We start from the raw sequence: 27527 nt of genomic DNA on the forward strand, positions 1-27527 counted from the left end.
TTATTTTATTTATATTTTTCACAATAGAGAGTGCGATATATATATAAAAAAAAATAATAATATATTTTTTTTTTGGGGGGGGGGGGGGGGGGGGGCGACAATCCTCGGATGAGGGGGCGGACATATCCCCTCCGTCCCCCCCGAGATTTACGCCCATGGGTACTGTAATGGTTCAATTTAATTGTTAACTGTAAAGAGAGGATTTTGTTTATATGTTGAACTTTAAGCGCCATCTTGTGGCGCAGATTGGGATGGTAACTTCCGTGTTATAAGTGGAGTTTATTGTTAAGTGTCATGGCTGAAGAGCGGCTCGTACAGTGAAGTTGTGACCGCATAAGGCTGTAAGTCGCTATTACTTGTCATAAATATAATGCTTAGTTTGTTGATTTAATGTTTCCTTCGAATGTTTTAAGCACTAAATACTGTTTGGTTGGCTGTGCTTGAGTGTGTAATTGAATAGAATTCTAATTGCTGTGTATTCGTTGTCTGTTTACAGTTTTACAAACAAAAAAGAGAAATATTAATGTTAACGTTAATTGAGAAGATTCATGAACGCTACTGAAAGATTAAAAGCCATGAACCAACATCTCACTTGTTCACTGTCTGTCTAACTGGATAGAGAAGTACACGTCTAGTGAGGACAGAACAGGTACAAAGTACCTTAGCTTTTACCTAACCTTAACCTTAACAGGTTATGCCGGGTATGTATTTATAGGCCTTTCAGTTTTCTCTCTTTAATTTCTCATGAACAAAATAATCAGAATGTTTGGGGAATATAGTTTTATTAGTGTGGAACAAACACAATGTGTTTTTAAAATATGTATTCTGTCATTTGGCGTCTGAAAGCAGAAGTTGTGGCGTGTCTACAGGCTGTAAACAGGTGTTTTATGGAGTGAAATCAGAGTCAGCAGCACTTGAACCTGAATACACTGTATGTTTACAGGATTGGCTTCAGACTGATTGAAAATGATTTGGTGATAATAATGTGAGCAGCCAGTCCCAGGGTGTAGGCCAGTCACTCAATACTGTAAACATGTGAAATCTTTTGTGTACTTTTTATCATTTCTACGAGTGTGATCCATTCCAGCAGAAGAGATCAAACTCTTCAGGACCCAGCTGTCTGTTTGTGCAAACTTTACTAATACTCAATGATGGAGACTCCTGATCCGGACACAGATAATGTTTCCTCACCCTCAGACATCTGGTAACTTACAGTATCCTTGTGTTCTTGTCATTATATATTCGTGTAAATTATTTTGTGAGTAGGCCTACATAAGAAGGAATAATTCAACCAAAGGTTCTAATATTAATGAAAATCTTTGCAGAAAAAAATTGTTCATTGTAAGTAAAATTAGGTCCTCATTATCAGACTCACCAGGACCCAGCTGCATTTCCATGAAGAGTGATTGGTCTATGGATTTTCCTCTGAAGTTTAAAGATGAAAACTCCTCACTTCTACACAAGTAACATCTCAGTATTAATGCCACTGCTAATGCTACACTTAAAAAAGTTTACATAGAAGTTTTAGAACGTAAACTTTCAGATTTAAATGAAATGCAACATTTAACTAGATTTGAAAAGTTTGTCACGACAAACTTTGTTGTTGGCTTTGACAAAGCAAGTATTCGCAAAGGCCGGTGTTTTTGGAGGCTGGTGGACATAAGGATCAGCGTTACGTTTGGAGGCAAGTGGACAGAAAGCTAGGGTGCCAAAACATTTGGAGTGGGGACAAGCATGTGACGTCATCCGAATCCCATGTGACGTCATCCGAATACTCATATTTTCACGTGACGTCATCAGAATACCCGTGAGGAAGTTCCCCTCATTGTTCTGAGTGTTTTGATATGTCACATGTCCATGTTGTAAAAAGTTTTTTGATTTTGCATATTATGGGGGGCGGGGCTGCGGCACAACTGGAAGGCCAGTCTGTACACCAATTTAAAACTTTGTTCAGAGTAAAGGAGCTGGCCGAGTTTGGTGTAGATAGTTCGAAAGCTTGCCGAGTTATAAACCTCCAAAGTTTATAACGGGAGTCTATGGGGAAAAAAGGCCACTTTGAGACCCGGTACCAGAAGTACCGGTACTCAGATCACTTAGAAAAGTAATAGCCACAAACTTCAGACCAGTGTCTACAACATATCCGAATTTGGTGCATGTGGCTCGAAAGCCCTAGGAGGAGTTACTCTTGATAAATTTTTGTCTAAGCTTAAATAGGAAAACAGAATGTTGGCTTCTACAAAGCCAACATAATTAGATGAATGGGATGGCCATACCAAGCCATAAGACTCTTCTGGAGTTACACAAGAATTCAATCAGGAAATCTAGAGAGTCACTGTGGGATCACTGTAGGATGCGAACAAAGATCTTTAAAACACTCCAGTAGTTAAGTTTTAGATTTTGTCTTTTATATTATATTATAATAGGTTTAGTGATAATACTTTCATTTACATACACAAATACTTGTAATGTGAATTTAAATGGGAGATTAAAGTTTGTGTAAATATTCAACACTTATTTTAAGAAATAGGAAGGACAAATTAAAGATATGTTTTGTATTAAACTATAGGGAAATAGATCAAGATTGGTTGGTTGTGTATCCATGAAGAGTGATGTGTGATTATTCCCAATTTATGGACACAAGCAATAACATATTTCTTAATTCATGTACCTGGCTTTATAACATAGACAGTACTTTAATGTGAGACTCAATGAATTCAACAATGAATGAAAATTTCAGAAGTCATATAGAAAGATAAACAATCTACTAAATGTGTTTGAATTGTATTATAGAACTAGATTTGTAAAGTTCGTCGAGACAAACTTTGATGTTGGCTTTGACGGTGCAAGTATTCGCAAAGGCCGGTGCTTTTTGGAGGCGATTGGACATAAGGGTCAGTGTTACTTTTGGAGGCAAGTGGACAGAAAGATTGTGAAAGCTACTGGACCGCTAGGGTGCCAATACTTTTGGAGGCGAGCGGACATGAGCATGTGATGTGATCCGAATACCCATGAGGCAGTTCCCCTCATTGTGCTGAGTGTTTTGATATGTCACATGTCCATGTTGTGCAACTTTTTTATTTCGCTTATTTTGGGGCGGGGCTAGACGTGACGTCACGTGACGTGACCAAAATACACGTGAGGCACTTCCCCTCATTGGGCTGAGTGTTTTGATATGTCACATGTCCATATTGTGCAAATTTTTTATTTTCACGTGACGTCACGTGACATCACGTGACGTCACGTGACGTGGTCAGAATACACGTGAGGCAGTTCCCCTCATTGTGCTGAGTGTTTTGATATGTCACATGTCCATGTTGTGCAAATTTTTGATTTCGCTTATTTTGGGGGCGGGGCTACACGTGACGTCACGTGACATGACCAAAATACACGTGGGGCAGTTCCCCTTATTGTGCTGAGTGTTTTGATATGTCACATGTGTATGTTGTGCTAATTTTTTGTTTTCACGTGATGACACGTGACGACACGTGACGTGACGTGACCATAACACACGTGAGGCACTTCCCCTCATTGTGCTGGGTGTTTTGATATGTCACATGTCTATGTTGTGCTAATTTTTGATTTCGCTTATTTTGGGGGCGGGCTACACGTGACGACACGTGACGTGACGTGACCATAACACACGTGAGGCACTTCCCCTCATTGTGCTGGGTGTTTTGATATGTCACATGTCTATGTTGTGCTAATTTTTGATTTCGCTTATTTTGGGGGCGGGGCTACACGTGACGTCACGTGACGTGACCAAAATACACGTGGGGCAGTTCCCCTCATTGTGCTGAGTGTTTTGATATATGACATGTCTATATTGTGCTAATTTTTGATTTCGCTTATTCTGTCATATATCAAAACACTCAGCCCAATGAAGGGAAGTGCCTCACGTGTGTTATGGTCACGTCACGTCACGTGTCGTCACGTGTCATCACGTGAAAATAAAAAATTTGCACAACACGGACATGTGACATATCAAAACACTCAGCCCAATGAGGGGAAGTGCCTCACGTGTGTTATGGTCACGTCACGTCACGTGTCGTCACGTGTCATCACGTGAAAATAAAAAATTTGCACAACATGGACATGTGACATATCAAAACACTCAGCACAATGAGGGGAACTGCCTCATGGGTATTCGGATCATGTCACATGCTCATGTCCGCTCACCTCCAAAGGTATTGGCACCCTACAAATTGGTCCACTTGCCTCCAAAAGTAACACTAACCCTTATGTCCACTCGCCTCCAAAAAGCACCGGCCTTTGCGAATACTTGCACCGTCAAAGCCAACATCAAAGTTTGTCTCGACGAACTTTACAAATCTAGTTATTATTATTATTATTATTATTATTATTATTATTATTAAGTATGCAGAATAACAATAATGATGCTTTTCAAGCACCATTAACTAGAACGTACATTTCCTGAAGAAAATGTGGATGGTGCTTGCACGTGGCAAATCCCGGAGGCTAGTCGAGACGAGCATGTGAGGTCATCTAAATATGCTTCAGGAAGTTTTCCTCATTGTGCTGAGTGTTTTGATATGTCACATGTCCATGTTGTGCTAATTTTTTAATTTCACGTGACATCACGAGACTTCATCAAATTACACGTGAGGAAGTTCCCCTCATTGTTGAGTGTTTTGATATGTCACATGATCATGTTGTAAGTTTTTTGATTTTGCCTTATTGGGGGCGCACCTCTCCTCAATGAACCGGTCGATTTGACACCTCATTCATGGGTCTAGGACAAAAGCTGCGGGACAAGTTATGCGCCGAAGTTTTGTCCGGCACAATAGTAATAATGTTGCTTTGCAAGCACCATTAATAACTAGAATGTACATTTCCTGAAGAAAATGTGAATGGTGCTTGCACGTGGCAAGTTCCCCTCATTGGGCTGAGTGTTTTGATATATGACATGTCCATGTTGTGCTAACTTTTTGATTTCGCTTATTTTGGGGACGGGGCTACACGTGACGTCACGTGACGTCACCAAAACACACGTGAGGCAATTCCCCTCATTGGGCTGAGTGTTTTGATATATGACACATCCATGTTGTGCAAAATTTATGATTTCGCTTATTTTGGGGGCGGGGCTACATGTGACGTCACGTGAATACCCGGTGGGGTGCCAATACCTTTGGACAAAAGTGGCTACTAAGTGTTTTAACATTTCAAAAGTGACTACTAAGTGTTTTGACATTTCATGTCAAAACTGCAGTCATTATGGAATTCTACTTATTATTATACTGCATAGAACATTTTGTTGGGGGCAGGGCTACACATGACGTCACGTGAATACCAGGTGGGGTGCCAATACTTTTGGACAAAAGTGTATTGACTGGGGGCCAATACTTGTGGAAACATTGGATTGATAGTGTGGAGTTGATAGTTACATGTATTGAGAGTGTGCTTTACATCTACAGAGAGAACAAAAGAATTTTAAGAATTCCCCATTCAAGTCTATGGGAAAAAAAAACCCCTTTGAGCTTCCGTACCGGGAATTCCGGAATTCTGATCGCTTATAAAAGTCATAGCACACCTGTCCTCAAGGAGCCGGTCGATTTGACACCTCATTCATGGGTCTAGGACAAAAGCTGCGGGACAAGTTACGTGCCGAAAAAGTGTCCGGAAGAAGAAGAATAATAACTAGAATGTACATTTCCTGAAGAAAATGTGAATGGTGCTTGCACGTGGCAAGTTCCCCTCATCGTGCTGAGTGTTTTGATATATGACATGTCCATGTTGTGCTAACTTTTTGATTTCGCTTACTTTGGGGGCGGGGCTACACGTGACGTCACGTGACGTGACCAAAACACGCGTGAGGCAGTTCCCCTCATCGTGCTGAGTGTTTTGATATATGACATGTCCATGTTGTGCTAACTTTTTGATTTCGCTTACTTTGGGGGCGGGGCTACACGTGACGTCACGTGACGTGACCAAAACACACGTGAGGCAGTTCCCCTCATCGGGCTGAGTGTTTTGATATATGACATGTCCATGTTGTGCAAACTTTTTGATTTCGCTTATTTTGGGGGCGGGGCTACACGTGACGTCACGTGACGTGACCAAAACACGCGTGAGGCAGTTCCCCTCATTGGGCTGAGTGTTTTGATATATGACACATCCATGTTGTGCAAAATTTATGATTTCGCTTATCTTGGGGGCGGGGCTACACGTGACGTCACATGACGTGACCAAAACACGCGTGAGGCAGTTCCCCTCATCGGGCTGAGTGTTTTGATATATGACATGTCCATGTTGTGCAAAATTTTTGATTTCGCTTATTTTGGGGGCGGGGCTACACGTGACGTCACGTGAATACCCGGTGGGGTGCCAATACTTTTGGACAAAAGTGACTACTAAGTGTTTTGACATTTCATATAAAAACTGCAGTCATTATGGAATTCTACTTATTATTATACTGCATAGAACAGTATTTTGGGGGCGGGGCTACACGTGACGTCACGTGAATACCCGGTGGGGTGCCAATACTTTTGGACAAAAGTGTATTGACTGGGGGCCAATACTTGTGGAATCATTGGCTTGATAGTGTGGAGTTGATAGTTACATGTATTGAGAGTGTGCTTTACATCTACAGAGAGAACAAAAGAATTTTAAGAATTCCCCATTCAAGTCTATGGGAAAAAAACCCCTTTGAGCTTCCGTAGCGGGAATTCCGGAATTCCGATCGCTTATAAAAGTCATAGCACACCTGTCCTCAACGAGCCGGTCGATTTGGCACCTCAATCATGGGTCTAGGACAAAAGCTGCGGGACAAGTTACGCGCCGAAAAAGTGTCCGGAAGAAGAATATTAATAATAAGTATGCAGAATAACAATAATGCTTTTCAAGCACCATTAACTAGAATGTACATTTCCTGAAGAAAATGTGAATGGTGCTTGCACGTGGCAAATCCCGGAGGCTAGTCGAGACGAGCATGTGACGTCATCAAATTACATGTGAGGAAGTTCCTCTCATTGTTCTGAGTGTTTTGACATGTCACAAGTCCTTGTTGTGCTAATTTTTAATTTTCATGTGACATTACATAACGTCACGTGACGTCATCAGAATACACAGGAGGAAGTTCCCCTCATTGTTCTGAGTGTTTTGATATGTCACATGTTGTAAAAAGTTTTTTGATTTTGCCTATATTGGGGGCGGGGCTGCGGCACAACCGCAAGGCCAGTTGGTACACCAATTTAAAAGTTTGAGAGTCTCACCCTAAAGGAGCTGGCCGAGTTTGGTGTAGATAGTTCGAAAGCTTGCCGAGTTATAAAACTCCAAAGTTTATAATGGGAGTCTATGGGAAAAAAAGGCCAATTTGAGACCCAGTACCGGAAGTACCGGTACTCGGATCGCTTATAAAAGTTATAGCACACATCTCCTCAATGAGCCGGTCGATTTGACACCTCATTCATGGGTGTAGGACACAAGCTGCGGGACAAGTTATGCGCCAAAGTTTTGTCCGGCACAGTAGTAATAATGTTGCTTTGCAAGCACCATTAATAATAAGTATGCAGAATAACAATAATGATGCTTTTCAAGCACCATTAATAATAATAATAATAATAATAATAATAATAATAATAATAATAATAAAAATAAGTATGCAGAATAACAATAATGATGCTTTTCAAGCATTTAATAATAAGCTTATAAAGGAAAACAGAATGTTGGCTTCTACAAAGCCAACATAATAATAATAATAATAAGCTTATAAAGGAAATCAGAATGTTTCTTCTACAAAGCCAACATAATAAGCTTATAAAGGAAAACAGAATGTTGGCTTCTACAAAGCCAACATAATAATAATAAGCTTATAAAGGAAAACAGAATGTTGGCTTCTACAAAGCCAACATAATAATAATAATAAGCTTATAAAGGAAAACAGAATGTTGGCTTCTACAAAGCCAACATAATAAATGCTATTTTAATGAAATACAAATACCCAAGCTGTCTGTGTGGAGTTTAAACATGTTCTTCCCTTTTCTCCCAACTCCCAAACACATGTCATTAGATGGATTGGTGAACATAAATTTCCCCATGTGTGATGGACTGGTTTCACATCCAGGCTGGTCTACCAGAGATTAGAGATTTTATACCTGTGAATCTTTCTGACAACTTTCATTCAGTCACTTAGTCATTCAGTCACACCCCGAACAGACACACAGAAATAAACCTAAAATAACTGAGTTTTTTTCCTCCAGTTTGATAATGCTTAATAATAATGCTAATAGTGGCCACTGTCAAGGTTCAGCCCAGACTTTTGGCCACGTGCTTTTGTTTTTGTTCTGTGTCACGTGTCTGCTCCGCCCTTGTTGATTCCTCCCCATCTCTACACACCTGTTCCCTATGTGTTAATTGTTAATAGTATTTAACCGTCCTCGTCAGTGTACATCAGTGTTTCCTCATCCTTTGTCCTGTCTAGTTTTGTCTGTGTTCCTGTTTTGTGTATATTATTTATAAAAACCCGTTCATTTGAACTATCCTGAATCTGGGTCTGTCTTCCTCCTCCGGTTTGTAACAGTCACATTGTATTTAGTGTAAAATTAAACTATAGTGTTAAAGTGGTGAAAATGTTCAGCTACCTTTTATTGTTCAGTGTTTTACAGAAGGCAGGATACAGTACAGAAACAAACATCACAAATACAGGGTAAGATCAAAACCAAAATAACTCTGACACTGACAAACCTCTCTGCTGTTATTAACTACAGACTGATTATATAATAGAAAACATACAGTAGTAGATTAGTATGTTAATCTACAGTAGTATATTAAGGCAAGCATATATTAAGAACATAAAGAACTATCTCTGGTAAACAGTCAGAAAAATGTCATCTAAAATCTAATAATTTAAGACCATGTCTCACCACACCTTTCTGTTTCATCATATCACAGGCAAAACCCACAATCTGCTGCCGTAAATGAATTCCAGAAAAATTTGAAATTAAATTTGATGAAATGAATTCCAGAAAAATTTGAAATTAAATTTGATAAACCTGGGAACCCAAACACTCCTGACTGAGATCTACACAGAGCTCTACATCACAGAGGGAGACAGTAGAGAAGTCAATAATGAACATGAGGTGAGACAGGTCGAGGCAGCATCCAGGAAAACAACAACAGAGGAAACACCAATCAAATGCAATGACATCTTTAAGCCTTTATCTGGACAAGACAAACCCATCAAAACTGTGTTGACAAAAGGAGTATCTGGCATCGGAAAAACAGTCTCTGTGCAGAATTTCATACTGGACTGGGCTGAAGGGAAAGCAAATCAGAATGTCCACCTCATATTTCCACTTCCTTTCAGAGAGCTGAACTTGATGAAGGACCAGAAACTGAGTCTGATTGAGCTTCTTCATGTCTTTTTTAAGGAAAAAAAACAGAAGTGTCTAGTTTGGAAAAGGTTCTGTTCATTTTTGACGGATTGGATGAGTTTTTGTCTAGATTTCCAGAACACAGTGAGAGTGTGTGATGTAACTAAATCAGTATCAGTGCCTGTGCTCCTGATTAAACATGATCAAAAGGAATCTGCTTCCCTCTGCTCTCATCTGGATCACCTCTCGACCAGGAGCAGCTGATCAAATCCCCTCTGAGTGTGTGCATTATACAAGATGGCGGCGCGGCAGTAGCACGCAGCGGCCTCTCCGGATTCAATACGGTGCTGATGGTTGTATACATGAACCATCAGGACCTAATAAAGTACAGAAATCGTGTAACAACCAACCTGCACGATGATGTACTGTATAGGCTACGTGATCTCGGCTTGCTGCGGAGACCAGGCCTCCAGTCCCCGGTACCGCCTGATACCAGAGACCAGGAGAGGGGACACCGAAAGCGGTGCGCGAGGAAGCGGAAGCGCGGTAAGCAGGCAGGGGTCCGTGCTAGGCTAAAAACAAACCCTAGCCGGCCGGCTCTCCCGTCCATTCTACTAGCCAACGTTTGCTCCCTGGACAATAAACTGGACTACATCCGACTCGAACGCTCTACACGGAGAGAGATTAGAAACTGCTGCGTGTTTCAGTGACAGAGTTCCGGACGCCGCCATTCAACTGGACGGGCTAACTTCATTTAGAGCCGACAGAAATGCAGCTCTGTGCGGTAAGACTCGCGGTGGTGGTGTGTGTGTTTATATCAACACGGATTGGTGCAAGAACTCTGTGCTTGTTTCTAGTTACTGCTCATTGTCAGTGGAGTTTGTGACTGTTAGATGCAGACCATTTTATTTACCACGGGAATTTACTACTGTTTACATTGTCGGAGTTTACATTCCTCCTAGCGCTAATGCTAAAGAGGCGCTAAGTGAGCTATACGGAGCTATTAGCGACCTACAGAATGTTCACCCCGACTGACTTTTTATCATCGCCGGAGATTTCAACCATGCAAATCTCAAGTCAGTGCTCCCTAAATTCCATCAACATGTGGACTTTGCTACGAGATGTGAAAACACGCTGGATCTTGTTTACACAAACATTCCCGGCGCGTACCGTGTGGAGCCCCGCCCCCACCTCGGCTACTCAGACCACATCACTGTTATGCTAATTCCAGCATACAGACCACTCGTCAGACGCTCAAAACCGGTTATGAAGCAGGTGAAAACCTGGCCAGCAGGAGCCACCTCTGCTCTTCAGGACTGCTTTGAGTGCACTGACTGGAATATCTTCAGGGAGGCTGCAACCAACGGTGACTCTGTCAACTTGGAGGAGTACGCGTCATCAGTGACCAGTTACATCGGCAAGTGCATTGATGACGTGACCATCTCCAAGACCATCACTACACGCTCCAACCAGAAGCCGTGGATGACTGCTAATGTGCGTGCTCTGCTGAGGACTAGAGACCTAGCCTTCAGAACAGGGGACAGGGCGGCCCTAAGAACAGCAAGGGCCAAACTGTCCTGAGCCATCAGAGAGGCAAAGCGCGCACACGCCCAGACAATCCACAGCCACTTCCAGGTAGGGTTGGGAACCGAGAACCGGTTCTTATTCAGAACCGCTTCTGTATTTTAACAGGAACCGGAACCGTGCGAAATTTTTTAGTTTCGGTTCCAAACGCGGTTCCAATGAGATGACGGGCAAAGCGCTGTGAGCGGTCACTTTAAATAGCCATGTCTTACCTCATGAATATTAATTGTTTTACAGTCACGCAACCAAATTAACGCAGCTTACCACAGAAATCAGTCACTCGCGCTGCTGTGCTGAGGTACGCTTTGTGTTAAACATGTCTAAAAAAAGTATAAAGTGTGGATTAATTTCCAAAGCTACGACAAGGAAGCAAATCTACCCCATCATAAAAACAAACAAACAAACAAAAAAAAAACACATTTTCCAAAAATAAATGTTGTAGTACAGCTATCAGAACATCAGTGATGTGTGATCTGAATTTGGTGACAGTACAGTGTATTACAGTAAAGCTATTGATTTTTTAATATTATGAAAAATCATAAAAATAAACAAAAACACATTTCTCCCAAATAAGTGTTGTAGTACAACACTCAGGACATCAGTGATGTGTGTTCTGAGTTTGGTGACAGTACAGTGTATTACAGTAAAGCTATTGATTTTTTAATATTATGAAAAATCATAAAAATAAACAAAAACACATTTCTCCCAAATAAGTGTTGTAGTACAACACTCAGGACATCAGTGATGTGTGTTCTGAGTTTGGTGACAGTACAGTGTATTACAGTAAAGCTATTGATTTTTTAATATTATGAAAAATCATAAAAAATAAACAAAAACACATTTCTCCCAAATAAGTGTTGTAGTACAACACTCAGGACATCAGTGATGTATGATCTGAGTTTGGTGACAGTACAGTGTATTACAGTAAAGCTATTGACTGTTTTTTGTATTTGCTTTTCGGGTTTTGCACTTTGCTGACGGTCCCTTGGAATCTGTCTCTTAGGTGTTCACACATAAAGACTTATGTATTTTGTCCAACGCAGAGGAAAGCTGATATTGAGGAAACTTGGGTTGTAGCTGCCTCTCTACATTACTATAAAAAAGAGCCGTTATTTGTGTAATAAGAGTGTTTAGGTCAGGAGCTATTGACTCGGGAAATTCGAATCTGTGAATATGGAGCCAACTTTACTTAAGTCCCTCTGAGAGGGTTTTCTCCATAGCTGGAGATACAATAAGCCAGGTCTCGTCTTCTCCCAGAGAAAGCAGACATGTTAATTTTTCTTCAGAAAAATTGCTAACTGTTTTGCTAAGTTGTAATTCTGAATGTAATGTAATTCTTGCTAAGTTGTAATTCTTAAATTTGATGTTGGATTTATTTAAATTGATATGAATTGAAATGCTCTGTTTAAAATATTTAAAGAGTGATTAATAAACACAAATGGAATTGTTTAAGTATTGTGCATTATTTTTCACATTTCTTTTATTATGGAATCGGAATCAGAACCGGGAATCGTAAGGCAGAACTGGAACTGGAATCGGAACCGGAAAATTCCTTTTGATACCCAACCCTACTTCCAGGACAGCGGAGACACCCGGCGCATGTGGCATGGCATACAGGCGATCACAAACTACAAGACAGCTTCACCTGCTTGTGATAGCGATGCCTCCCTCCCAGACGCGTTGAACGGTTCGAGGTACAGAACAACGAAACGCCGAGGAAGTCCATCCCTCCCCCCGACGACCAGGTACTCTGCCTATCCACGGCCGACGTGAGGAGATCTCTATGCAGAGTTAACCCACGGAAGGCTGCTGGACCAGACAACATTCCTGACAGGGTGCTCAGAGAATGTGCAGAACAGCTAGCGGATGTCTTTACGGACATCTTCAACATTTCCCTGAGCAGCGCCGTTGTTAATTCGTGCCTCAAAACTACCACCATTGTTCCTGTCCCAAAGAATTCTACAGTGTCCTGCCTCAATGACTATCGTCCCGTTGCACTCTCACCCATAGTTATGAAGTGCTTCGAGAAGCTCGTCATGAGGCACATCAAGACCCAGCTACCACCCTCACTGGACCCCCTACAGTTCGCGTATCGTCCAAATCGCTCCACAGACGATGCCATTGCCACAGCTCTCCACTTAGCCCTCACCCACCTGGACAATAAAGACACTTATGTACGAATGCTGTTCATAGACTTTAGTTCAGCATTCAATACAATCATCCCTCAGCACCTGATTGGGAAGCTGAGCCTGCTGGGACTAAACACCTCCCTCTGCAACTGGATCCTGGACTTCCTGACTGGGAGACCTCAGTCAGTCCGGATCGGGAACAGCATCTCCAGCACCACCACACTGAACACTGGAGCTCCTCAAGGCTGCGTGCTCAGTCCACTGCTGTTCACTCTGCTGACTCACGACTGTGCAGCAATGCACAGATCGAATCATATTATCAAGTTCGCCGATGACACGACCGTGGTGGGTCTCATCAACAAGAACGACGAGCCAGCATACAGGGAGGAGGTGCAACAACTAACTGCCTGGTGTAGAGCCAACAACCTTTCTCTGAATGTGGATAAAACTAAAGAGATGGTTGTGGACTTCAGGAGAGCACAGAGTGACTACTCTCCGCTGAACATCGACGGATCATCTGTAGAGATCGTCAAGAGCACCAAATTTCTTGGTGTTCATCTAGCGGAGAACCTCACCTGGTCACTCAACACCAGCGCCATCACCAGGAAAGCCCAGCAGCGTCTCTTCTTCCTACGAAGGCTGAGAAAGGCACATCTCCCTCCCCCCATCCTGACCATGTTCTACAGAGGGACCATTGAGAGCATCCTGAGCAGCTGCATCACTGTCTGGTTCGGGAACTGCACCATCTCAGATCGCAAGATCATTGGGGTCTCTCTTCCCTCTATCACAGACACTTACACCACACGCTGCATCCGCAAAGCCAACAGCATTGTGGATGACCCCACACACCCCTCACACACACACACTCTTCACCCTCCTGCCATCTGGAAAAAGGTACCGAAGCATTCGGACCCTCACGACCAGACTGTGTAACAGTTTCTTCCCACAAGCCATCAGACTTCTCAACAACTGAACTGTACTGTACTGAGCACAACATACACACACATCATCTGTATGGACTGCATAGACCCTCACAAAACACACACACTGACACAACATACTGTTTACATGCTGCTTACAATCCAGCAAACTGTTTACATGCTGTTTTGCACACCTTTTTTGCTGTTTTTGCACAAACTGTCCCAACATTTCAGCCGTTTTTGCACATATTGTACAATATCTCGGCCATTTCGCACATACTATATAATATTTCAGACATTTGCTGTTTTTTTGCACAATTCTATATATTATCCCAAGGACCTGCTGCTAAGAAACTGTGATCATTCTAATGTTACTGCACGAAATATTGTTTGAACATTCAGTATTCACATACAGTATTAACACTGGTCGGTCGGCGCTGTTTCTGTTACTGTTTACTATTTATTGTCTTTTGTGTACTGCATTTTTTGTACTTTTTGTATTGTCTTGTAACTTTGTGTCTGCACTGTCTCTTGTCCTGCACTGTCTTTTGTCCTGCACTGTCTTGTCTGTCTTGTTTGTCTTGTCCTGCACTGTTTGCACCAGGTTGCACAGTTGCACTTTATGTGGCTAAGACTACTTACAAGTCTTTAGCCCTGTCTTTGTTTTATATAGCACCTTGATCCTGGAGAAACATTGTCTCATTTCACTATGTACTGCAACAGCTATATATGGTTGAAATGACAATAAAAGCTTCTTGACTTGACTTGACTTGAGTCACAGAGGTACGAGGGTTCAGTGAGCCACAGAAAGAAGAGTATTTCAGGAAGAGGATCAGTGATCAGAGCCTGGCCAATAACATCATCACATACCTGAAGTCATTAAGAAGCCTTTACATCATGTGCCACAACCCAGTCTTCTGCTGAATTTCAGCCACTGTTCTAGAGAAAATGTTTTGTGAAGCAGAGAGTGGAATGATCCCCAAGACTCTGACCCAAATGTACACACACTTCCTAATCATTCAGACAAACATCATCAGAGAAAAATACTCAAAGAACCAGGAGAGTGATGAAGAAATGGTACTTCAACTGGGACAGCTGGCTTTTCATCAGCTGATGAAAGGGAACCTGATCTTCTATGAGGAAGACCTGAGAGAGTGTGGCATTGATGTGAGAGAAGCAGCAGTGTACTCAGGTATATGTACGCAGATCTTCAGAGAGGAGTTTGGGCTTCACCAGAGTAAAGTGTACTGCTTTGTTCATCTGAGTGTTCAGGAGCATCTTGCAGCTCTGTATGTGCACCTGACTTTCATGAAGAATAACAGAAATGTTCTTAACCAGACTGCAGGGTTTATATGGATGATAATAAAAAACACAATCTCCAATTTACACAGAAGTGCTGTAGATCAGGCATTAGAAAGTCCGACTGGACATCTGGATCTGTTCCTTCGCTTTCTTGTGGGTGTCTCACTGAAGTCCAATCAGAAACTCTTACATGCTTTAGTAACACAGACCAGAAGTAGCTTGCAGAGCACAAAGGAAACAATTCAGTACATTAAGAAGAAGTTAAGTGAAGGTCTTCCTACAGAGAAATCCATAAATCTGTTCCACTGTCTGAATGAACTGGGTGATAATTCTCTAGTGGAGGAAGTCCAACGCTACCTGATATCTGGAAAAAAAAATGAACTCTCTTCTTCACAGTGGTCTGCTCTGGTGTTTATGTTACTAACATCAACAAAGGAGCTGGATGAATTTGACCTGAGTAAATATTTCAGTACAGATAAGATAACAGAAGATGTTGTTCTGAAGATGATGCCTGTGATTACAGCAACCAAAAAAGCTGTGTAAGTTATGCTGAATATGTGTTCTATTATTACAGGTTTAAAAAGAAGGAGAGAAAGTAAAAACACTAATTAATATGTTCTCTGGGATGTTTTGACCTGAAGGCATTGCAGGGTGGAGTTAATGAAAATAGATATATTTGGGCATATAAATGCATGGCAATCACAGAGCTGTGATGAAGTGGAGCATAAAACCATTAAAGGGCTTCTGTGTAACATTACTTCAGCTTCTATTTGTCTAAAAATAAATCGTTGAACATCTCCACAATCTTGGGAGTTTAGGTTCTGGTAACTCCCTGCCACTTCTGGTCGGCCAAAATTACCATATGCATTCCACCACCTGCAGGTGGAGATGCAATTCTCAGATCCTCTGCTGATGACTTACAGTAGCAGGAAGCCTGCTTCCGATCATGTACTCCTGGAGTGAAAAGAATCTTACAATTATGACACACCCTAAGAATGGGACTCAAAATGAGAATCAGGGGTTTGTCCACATAAGAAGTGTCCTGACGTGTAACCCTTGTGACCCTGAAAAGAGTGTCTGTGGGGGAGAAAAACCCCTGCTGCTGAGCCAGAGTTGAAACAATCTCGTGTGTAGCAAACACAAAGGATTAGCTTTGGCTGCTACTGCTTTGTGAGAGTGAGCGATAAGACCAGGGGATAGGCTGCAGAACTTAGGTAGCAGTCATTATGCTTAGTCATTATCCACATAGAGGTTCTCAGAGTCAGATGCAGACAACATTATATTCTTATTCAGGTTGGGAGAAATCGCAAAACAAGCTTCCAGAGCAAAAGCAGAGGCATTACAGTCAGATGAGAGAAAGGGATTCACCCCTCTCTCGTTTGACTTCTGCTAACAACAAATGCAGGACTCGAGCCACATGGCACAGGCATTTGGCTAGAAATAAGTGAGTGTGGCATGAGCTTAGCGATGGCACAAACATCACAAATTGTTCCTCTCAGGAAGCAATTCAGTGGTATACTGATCATTGTCGCCCACATTCCACATTACTCAAAGTGGAAGTGGGAAAATCAAAGTCGGGAGAGAGGACAAGAGAAAGGGGATCACCCAGGCACTTGTTCCGCCTTTGTTAACTCAACCTGCAAGACCCATGATCTACTAATGGTGCGCTGCCTCAGGGCATGGGATCAGAGCTTACAGAGAGAAAGCTCTAACCACTGGATGCATGCACTTTCTAAATTGTTTGCTTGACATATTTTCTAATTTTCTTTTGTCCTATTTTCTTTCCTAATTTTGACCAACAGGTGACCAACATACACAGAGTGCTTCCAGAAGGCAAAGAAGCTGGTGTAATGTTTTTTTTTTTGGTCTTTTTTATGGTCTTTATGGTGCACTCCCCTTTGTCGCATGACCTGTTTGAGATGATAAATTGGCATGTTCGATTTCCCTTGAAAAGAAGCCATGTTTATTGCAGTTAATTTTTTTTCCTTATTATTATTATTTTTTTATTTTTTTAATTATTTTCAGTAGTAGTTGTAGTAGTAGTATTAATATTAGAAGTAGTAGTAGTAGTTGTAGTATTGTTGTTGTTGTTGTTGTTATTGTTCTTGTTATTATTTTGCCCACACACAGTGAATTACAACACACAGTATTTAAGGGAAAACTTAAATTGCTGACTTGCTGATCAGGTTCAAGGTTTGTGTTCTATGTGCTGTAAATGCATCAGTAACAAGGCACAGGTAAGAATCATCACATGTTAGCTGCCTGTTCCCCCACCCCAGACTGTGATTCTGCCGTATTGACTGACTCATGCTTAGTGTCTCTATTTAAGCAGAATTCATGATTTTATGTACCTGAATACTACAATACCCAGCATGCAATACTCCAAAATATAACTCAACCTTTGGGAATCTCTGTGATCATCCACTCTATACCTCTGACTAAGGCATTTCAAACTGATGTCTCCCTCTGATGTACAGTATTTCATGTGAACAAAACACAGTGGTATTGTAATAATGTTGTGATATCATATGGGGGAAAAAACAGTGAGACTTTAGTGATTTTTAAACTCAAGCCAGAATTTCTTTGTTGCATTCTAAGATTGAAGATGCAAAATGACACCGAGCATGGCGGCCGTGTTGCGAGCTCCCAGCAGACTTTGCAGTTTTTTGTTTGTTTTTCTAATTATTCTGCTGTTCTGCGTGTTGGATGTTGTTTGTACAACTGACTTGACTTGACTTGTACATACTATAGTCCCAGTTCTGATTCCAAGACAACAGAAGATGATTGTTTTTACAGCAGTTTGGAGGAATATTTTCTGTTCTGAGTTTCTCACCTTTGCTGCACACCTTTTCTGTCAACTCCATAGCTAACTCTCAGTAAAATTGGTGATCTAACTAAGAACATAAACCAAATGATAGTAAACTCTTGTGTCTCCTGGTTGTCCAGGGGCCTTAAACTAATGCTTATAACACATACAGGAAGAAATGACTCTGGGGATGTTTACCACAGATGTATTGATGGCTCAGTTTAAGATGTTGGCTGCATTGTCATTTAAGCATATTGTCTAACTGGTGTTTGTGCTTTCAGCATATATGAAAATGAGAATGTTCAGTGAAAGCTTTGAGGACTTGTTTGATAACTTGTACTAGTGTAAGTTCATTATGTATTATTGTATTTCCTTCAGTATCAGGTGTGACTCACCTGGAGTAAAAAGTTGGTCAGCCCTGGTCTCAACAGTCAGCTCAGAAACCTCCAGTCTGAGAGAACTTCATCTAACTGTGAAAACACTGGATCTATCCTGTAATAATCTAGGAGACTCAGGAGTGAAGAGTCTCTTTGCTGGACTAGTGAATCCTCACTGTATAGTGGAGACACTGAGGTAAGTTCATCTCTCTCTGAAAGTTTCAATAATACAGTAAATGCAGCAGTTATTTATAAGTTATTAGTTATTTTACAGTGTTGTTTTTTACTTTGCTGTTCTCCAGCTTTTTTTACGCTTTTGCATTAAAGAATAAAATAAGAGTACTGTAAATGAGAGTAAAATTCTACAAACCTCACTCATTACATTTAAAGCCAGAAATAGTTTTGCAGCTCAAGAATACTTAATATCAATAGTATGTATGTAACCTTGTGAACCAGCATTAATGTATTAAATGCTAGAGATTTAAGCACTTATGTACGTCGCTCTGGATAAGGGTGTCTGCCAAATGCTGTAAATGTAAATGTGAATGTAAATAGTTCTAAATACCAGCAGCAGTGCTGAATCCAGATGGGGCATGTTCCCACTAATTTATAGGCCTGCCCCACTCAATTCAGGTCAATTCAATTCAATTCAAGTTTATTTGTACAAATTAGTTTATATTTAATTTTACAATTGACATTGTCATAAAGCAGCTTTACAGAACAAAAACATAGAACAAAAGGTTATTATAAAGAATAATATAAAGATTAATATAATACAATATTCAAGATCCTTATTAGATATATTTAAATGTGTTTGTATTTATCCCCAAGGAACAAGTCTGAGGTGACTCAGGAAGCAGTGGCAAGGAAAAACTCCCTTGAACATGAAGTTGGCATCTCCTCTTAGTATCACAGAGTCTAACTGGAGCTGGTAGCTCTCTAGATGCCTCAGGATTCTCACAGGGTCAGCCTCATCTCAGTGGAGGTCCAAAATCTTCATCGCACGGAAAACAATCGGAGCTGGTAGAATTTCTGGATGCCTCGGGAAGGGTGGAAAGAGAGAAGCAGTGGATGCCTCGGGATGGGTGGAAAGAGAGAAGCAGTGGATGCCTCGGGATGGGTGGAAAGAGAGAAGCAGTGGAGAGGGATTAACGTAGCTGCTTTTCATAATATTAGCAAGCACTAGATGATAATCTGCATTTGGTCTGATGTAATAGAGCACAATATTATGGTATGTATTATGTGTACTCCTGACTAAAGACATGAGTTTTTTAATCTACATTTAAACTGGGAAAGTGTGTCTGGGTCTCAAACACTGGGTCTCAGGAAGACTATTCTAAAGTTTGGGAGCTAAATATGAAAACTGAAAACTAAATATACCTCCTTTAATAATCTAGGAGACTCTGGAGTGAAGAGTCTCTCTACTGTACTGAAGAATCCTCACTGTAAACTGGAGACACTGAGGTAAGATCATCTCTCTGAGAGTCACATGACCTGCTCCTCTGTAAGACACATTCTCTAATAGTAAGACTGAAGCAGATGTTTTAGTGTTCATCATGATGTACTGAGGAGGAAAATTGTTTCTTTTCACTGAGCACTAATGATTCTTCACAGACTCTGACATGACAATGTGTCTGAAAGTACTGTGAAATTTACTAAAACATTGTAAATAATTACACAAACTGCAGTTGGGACACAAACTGAATGTACTGTGTGAGTTGCAGGGTTTTAAAAGCAGCAGTGAAATGGAAGTGATGTGAAAAATAGTGCTTAAAAACAAAAGTTACACAAGTGGCTCTGGTCAAGTCACACTTTCAAAATATAGAATTGATGGATGTACATTTAAAATGTTTCTTTAATTTGAGGAACAAAATGGACAATAAGGCTGCACGATAATAGATTATTTATATAAATAATAGATATTTTGCTCCAAATTTTAATCATGATTACTAATCATGTTTATTCTGCTATTCAAATAAATCAAAATAATAAATTAATAATTAATAATTAATTTGCTCATGAATTTTATCTAAATGTTTTTATGTTATAAAATGAATTTTATCTAAATGTTTGTATGTTATAAAAAAAACCAACAGAACAGAAATGCAGTAGGTCTCTATATTTAAAAAGAATTTGAAAATATTACATTTCATTCAAAATCTGTTAATATCAGGTTACGTGACTGTAGGTAGGCCTGCAGCTCACAAACTGCGCTTAGTTCCTGGTTGATAGATGGTCTTTGTAAGACTCGTTCAGTAGCTTTATAGAAGCTTGCCAAGGTCAACACATTCCTTGGAGTGACTATGCATTAATACAGGGGTTTGCTGTGCTGTGGCATAAAACCGCTAAATGTGGCACTGTATTTCAAAGCGTGCATTTAAAAGTATGCACTCATTGGTCAGTAGTGAACTTGCAAAGAGAGTGTGAATTAGTCAATCCAGGTGAAAAATAAATTTAGTTTATAATCTGTAGACTCAGTCCATAATAAGAAAGAACCATTTGCACTCTTACCTCAGGTATTTGAATAGGCTAATTTTGAGCTTAGCAAGGCTGTATACTCTACTTAATCTACAAGAGGTATTTAACGAAAGCTTAGCCAGTGCACAGCTGCTATAGGGCAATTCTCACCTTGTTTCCATAAAACCTAAATGGTGACCTAAATTGGAGACTGGTAAGTTTTTTATACAGTGATTATACATTGCTCTCCAAGGTTTTTGGCAACAGATTGAGTAAAGTCTAATAACAAGTAATCCATCCTGATCAGACAGATTGTGTCCCAGGAAGATTAATTTTTGATAATATTTCTTTTATCAGAGATATTTTGGATATCAGTAAGAGTCTTTAGTCAAGTGGCAATAGACCAACAAAAGGTTTTTAACAGAGTCGTGCACAACAATTTATGGAATGTGTTAACAGCATTTAGTTTTAATCCTGATTTTTTATCTGTGCTAAAGGTATGATAATGTTGAAAGTATACTGAAAGTTAACGGTGACTAACATACTTGTCTGGTACTTTTGTCTTGTCTGGTATGTTGTACACTTTAGCAATAGAGCCACTCCTAAACAACTTTCAAGTTTACAGACGTTTTTATCTGATTTAAATTGAAGCCATATTGGATTAGATTGATGCCTTTTGGATAGTTTATCTTCATCCAGGAGGGGGGCACGGTGGCTTAGTGGTTAGCACGTTCGCCTCACACCTCCAGGGTCAGGGTTCGATTCCTGCCTCCACCTTGTGTGTGTGGAGTTTGCATGTTCTCCCCCTCGGGGGTTTCCTCCGGGTACTCCGGTTTCCTCCCCCGGTCCAAAGATGCATGGTAGGTTGATTGGCATCTCTGGAAAAATTGTCCCTAGTGTGTGATTGTGTGAGTGAATGAGAGTGTGTGTGCCCTGGGTTGGCACTCCGTCCAGGGTGTATCCTGCCTTGATGCCCAATGACGCCTGAGATAGGCACAGGCTCCCCGTAACCCGAGGTAGTTCGGATAAGCGGTAGAAGATGAATGAATGAATCTTCATTCAGGAGAGTCTGATATACCTTTGGTGTTTTTAAGAGATGGAAGGAGTTGTTTTGAACTTTGAAGGAGTTGTTGAAAATGTAAAGGGTCACTTTTATATGCATATACCCCCCCAACAGAAAAATCACATCAATATTTAGTAGCGCCTCCTTTAGAAGAAATTAACAGCCTCTAGACCAGAGGTACTCAACTAAAATTTAAAGAGCTCCAGTAAGAGAAAATTTCTTGAAGCAAAAGTCCGGAATGTCTAAAAGATCATAATGTCTAACTAGTTAATGTGATATATTTTTAATTAGCCTAGTAGTTGTATCAACATCTGCAAGCAATCAATACCTGACTGTCAAATCAAATAAATTCAGTACAATTCAAAAACTTTTTGACAGTATTTATTAGAGTTGGGGTACTCGAACTCGGACTCGGACTCGAGTCCGGACTCGAGTCCAATTTTGAATGAACTCGGACTTGTCACGCACTCGGGTGAATTTGTACTCGGACTTGACACGGACTTGAACATTTTGGACTCGGAAAATATTCCGAGTACAGTCGAGTCCGCGTCATGTGTAACAATAAAACCAGCATAAAATTGAGATGAGAAATTAATTAATGTTCCCGTTTGTCATTTTACTGCCACCACACCGGCAGGCAGCAGTAGCATCATCTTATGCTTGCAGACGAAACACACACATCACTCACTGGATATCAATCTGTGGCTAGGACGATGTCTTCAAAGTCAGCAATAATTTGTTTTGCTTACGAAAATCATAAAGAATTTATTTGCAAGACATCCGGTAAAAAGAAGCACTCTGCGGATTGCAAATTTTGCAAAACAACTCTTACTGATGTTTCTGGCACGACTTCTACCGACATGTTCAGAGAAAACATAAAGAAAGGTAAGTTTCTTATTATAACTTTTATACCAGTTTAAATCCAAATAACATTGTTAGGGCTGGGCGATATGACGCTAAATATATATTGGGTCTGTGTGTGTGCGCGGGCGCGCCAATTTAAATCATGCAGACCGCCATGAGGCCGCCTCAATGTGCGTCATCAGTGATGAATTATCTAATGGTTTTACACTTGCACGGTCAAAAAAATTCACACACATCATGTCAAAATGTAAGTTTGGCCGAGTATTCATGTAAACAGTCGGTTATGTACATTGTTAAGATGTCTTAAGTGAATGTAAACAAACAGTTGGGAAAAATAGTCATATCAGTCAAATAAATCTGTTGCCGTAATGTTAACAAAATCACTCACTCTACTGATAACTAACTTTATTAAATGTAATGAGAATCAATGTGCATGTCATACAGTGAAGTCTGTTTTATTTTACATTTAATTGCTTTATTTAATTCCAGTAGTATTTATTCTTACTTGAATACTACTTGGACCTACTTGAGAAAGCAATTATCGTGAAGTAAGATTTTAGTATCGCCCACCCCTAAACATTAGCATTTGGTGATTCCAGTCTTTAATTTTACAAAATGTTAAATGTAATTCTTAATGTGGGAAATAATATAAACCCTGCTGATTGAGATTTGTTTTTTACATTTTAGTAAGGAAATTAACATATCACCACAGAAATGCAGGGACTGTAAATATAGTCTTTTTAAATATAAAATGATTTGCTCTTAATGTAATGTAATTATTTTCTATCAATTACTTAATGTGATCTGAATTGCAATAACTAGTAAAATAGCTTAAACAAAACTTTGCAAAAAAAAATGTTTGAGGCACATTAGACAAATACCCTTGTTTTGCATGTACTGTACCTTCTGTTTTTGAATTAGCAAGTGTTGTTAAAATGTTCTCCTTTTTTTCCCAGAATAAGAGAGTACCAAAGACAGCAGCAGCAACCAACAGACCAACAGCCCAGCATTGCAGGATTTGCAAGACCAGAATTGACCAAACAAGCAGTGCAACTTTATGATGCAAGTTCTCCAAGACAACAAGAAATTCATAATGCCATCATTAAGGATCTCCTCATTGGCTGCACTTTACCTCTGTCAATTGTTGAAAATCAGCATTTCAGGCATTTCTTGAAAGTAATGGACAACAAATACACTCCCATTGCAAGAAAAACAATCACTGAAAAACACATTCCTTTGTTGGTTGATCAGGTGAAAGATTCAATTAAAAGGAAGCTCCAGACCCAATCATCTGTGTCCATAACTGCTGACATATGGTCTGATCGAACCATGCGGTCCTTCTTCGGTGTTACTGCCCATGGATTAAACCAAGATGGAAATCAGCTGGAGTCCTTTCTTTTAGACTGTAGGCGGTTTTGTGGCAGACACAGTGGAGACAACATAGCCATGGCATTTGACGAGATCATTGATGAATATAACATAGCAAGTAAAGTCAGGTACATTATTACTGATAATGCAGTCAATATGAAGTGTGCATTCAAAGTCAAGCTACCACAGGAAGAGCAGCACAGTGATGGCAGTGATGCAGAAGAGGAAAACTTAGATGATGAGAGTCTTTGGGAGGATGTGACCTGGGAAGACGAGACTATCATGGTGAGAACAAGACAAAGGCTGTCATGTTTTGCACATTCTCTGCAATTAGTTGTACATGATGGAATGAAAGAAGCCAAGGCCTTTTCTTCAGCACTTACCAAAATGTCAAAATTAACCTCATTACTTCACACAAGTACTACATTTAAAGAACGATTTGAGGCTAAATTTGGGACAGATAGATCAATTCCTGCAGCTACATCCACACGCTGGAACAGTACATTCAAGCAGCTACAGGCCCTTACAGCACTTGACCATAGGGATCTCACACAAATTTGCAGTTCAGACTTTCAACATGTTCTTTTTTCAGTTCGTGAATGGAATCAACTGAAGAATTTAGGTTCTGTTCTCTTTCCTTTTGCGGAAGCAACAGACCTTACAGAGGGTGAGAAAATGGTCACTATTAGTATGGTGGTCCCCACTGTACTTGATTTAAACACTCATCTGCTCCAAATATCAGAGTCACAAAGTCATTGCCGGCCTCTAGCCACATCCCTTCGGCAATCACTTTTAAAGAGATTCTCTGGGATCTTTGTGAGAACCAAAATGGTTGAGCAAAATGGGAAAGAGGACCAGTTCAACCATAATGTCTATTTCTTGGCAACAATGCTTGATCCTCAGTTTGGCCTGAACTGGGTTGATCTAGATGTAACCAACAATGAGAGTCCAGATTCGGTGAAGAAATTCAGAGAGGATCTGAAAAGAACACTTATAGGTAATTCATTTTATTTGCTTTAATAACCTAAAAATGATTTGTCTGCAATTTATTGTGAAGCAAACTTCTTATTTGTCTACTATATACTCTGTATATTGCAGAGCATAAAAATATGCAGTAGGCATACAATAATGGTCCTTAGGTCCCTAAATCCAAATGCATTTTAACGTGTGTTATTTGTGCATGTTTCATATTTTTCAGATTCTTTGACTGCAGAAGTTGAGGCCACAGCAGATGGAGACATGCTGCATTCTGGAGGTGATGTTGATGAAACCTCAGATTCTCCTCCTGGCAAATGCCCACGACTTCTAGCTCGCTATCGAGCTCACAAGCACCTGAGTCACTCAGCTAAGGATGCATGCATTTCAGCTCAGATACACAAGTACTTTGATGCCATTCAAAACACAGACACAAATACAGCACTTGAATTTTGGTCGACAAACAGGGAGAAATTCCCACAGCTTTACTCTCTGGTTGTAAAAGTGCTGTCTATTCCAGCATCCTCTGCACCAGTAGAGCGTGTCTTTAGCAAAGGTGGCCTCATCGTGAGACCACATCGTGCACGCTTAACTCATAAAATGGTCACAGCGCTTGTATTTTTGAAAAGCAATATGGCCCTGGTTTAGTGCTTGACTGTGCACTATAGTACTGTACATTTCATGTTCAGTGTTCATTACAACTCATGTTACAAGACCAGAGAGCTGTGTTCAGAAAGGAGTTTGTTGTTGATTAAGCACCGTAATAAAGCTTTAAGTTTGTTGTTATGACTAGCTGATAGATTTAAACTCTAGTCTGAGTATTTCCTCAGCCTATTTAAATGTGGGGGAGAGGCATTAAATAATTGAAATGTCAGCTTTAACTGGAGGATAATATATTGTGATACAATAATAAAACGGGTTCATTTGTATTTTCATGCACTTGTAATACAATAAAAGTTCTACATATAACCTTCTTTTCTTTGAAACCTTTTTTGATAGGAAACTAGTTCTGTTGACATAAAATAAAAATGTTCAATGGCAATGACAAGATGTAATAGTGGTATTTTTTATTACATTTTTATATTACCATTGATTTAATGGGTTGTAAGGTTAAAATATTAATAGAATATAAAAATTTACAATACCAATTTATAATCTTTTTTTTTAATTTAATTACTTTCTGGACTCGGGCGGACTCGACTCGGACTCGGCCTTTAAGAACTCGGACTTGAGTCCAACTCGGGCCCTTTTGGACTCGGTCTCGGACTTGGACTTGATGTTTAAGGACTTGGTCTTGACTCGTACTCGACAAAGGTGGACTCGGACCCAACTCTAGTATTTATTGTCACGTAACATTGTCACGAACTGAACATATATATGATTGTAGATATGTATAACGTTCTCTCATTAAATACATAAAAGTAAGGCTACATTTCAAAATAAGAGAAAATAAATAAAATGTGAAAATTGTGTATGTTTAAATAAAGTACTTAACTTTCCCTTTTATATCTCAGTGAGAGAACTGAGCTCTAGCTTGGCTTGCCAGGATGTTAAACCTGGGCTTGAATGGAGTCAGGGCCGTTTTCATACACATGTGGAGGTGCTCATTAGTGAGCCTGGAACTATATTTAGTTTTGATTATGTTCATTGTAGAGAAAGCTGTCTCGCAGTTGTATGTAGAGCCAAACATGGTCAGGATGTATAGGGCTACTTTCCTCAGACCTGGGAAAGCTGTCTCAGGGACGCTGTCTTCAGAATTGAGTGGATATGTTTGTTCAAATCCTTTGTGTTTTGTCTCATAATGGTGTTTCACATTGCCACTTTTAATAAGTGCCACAGTTTCTGAACATATGAGACAATGGTTTAGTGTGAAGTGGGAAGTGTGAACAGAAATGAATCTGTCCATTCTGGATTAAATTCTCTATTTTCCCTGTCCACTTTTCTTTTTTTCTAGAGCGCCATTTGTTCTTTATTCTCCCTTTCTCCATCTCACTCGTCTGTTTCTCTCCCTTTGTTTTCTACATGTATCGCTATCTTTCTTTCATGTGTAACTTTACTCTAATTCTCTCTCATCTGTCTTGCACTGTTAAGTCGCAGTTGCAAAAAAATGGATGCGCCCCATCAAGTTTTAAATCAGAACCTTTTGTTTTGGCTGTAGGTCCGGGTCCTGATTGGACAGCTTCTGGGTCTGGACCTGGACCGCGGTCCGCCTGTTAGTGACCTATGCTCTAGACACTTCCTTAAGCCTGTAATGAGTGTCTGGATTCTGGATGAATGTATTTTGGACCATTCCTCCATACAAAATGTCTCCAGTTTAGTTAGGTTTGATGGTTGCCGAGCATGGACAGCCCGC

The 27527-nt window shown here is 40.2% G+C and overlaps 1 protein-coding gene and 1 pseudogene across 1 annotated transcript; both read left to right on the forward strand.

The window, feature by feature from the left end:
- LOC132846062 (uncharacterized) overlaps positions 1-27527 on the forward strand; it is a 39605-nt pseudogene that overhangs the window by 5769 nt on the left and 6309 nt on the right.
- On the forward strand, positions 296-26222 carry LOC132846302 (uncharacterized). The gene is made up of 6 exons (XM_060870980.1): positions 296-341; positions 18449-18643; positions 19279-19678; positions 19845-22852; positions 23788-25196; positions 25398-26222. Exons 5-6 carry the CDS (start codon positions 24011-24013, stop codon positions 25820-25822), a joined length of 1611 nt encoding a protein of 536 aa, XP_060726963.1. The 5' UTR covers positions 296-341; positions 18449-18643; positions 19279-19678; positions 19845-22852; positions 23788-24010; the 3' UTR covers positions 25823-26222.

The sequence above is a fragment of the Tachysurus vachellii genome, chromosome 5, assembly GCF_030014155.1.
Source record: "Tachysurus vachellii isolate PV-2020 chromosome 5, HZAU_Pvac_v1, whole genome shotgun sequence".
NCBI lineage: Eukaryota > Metazoa > Chordata > Actinopteri > Siluriformes > Bagridae > Tachysurus > Tachysurus vachellii.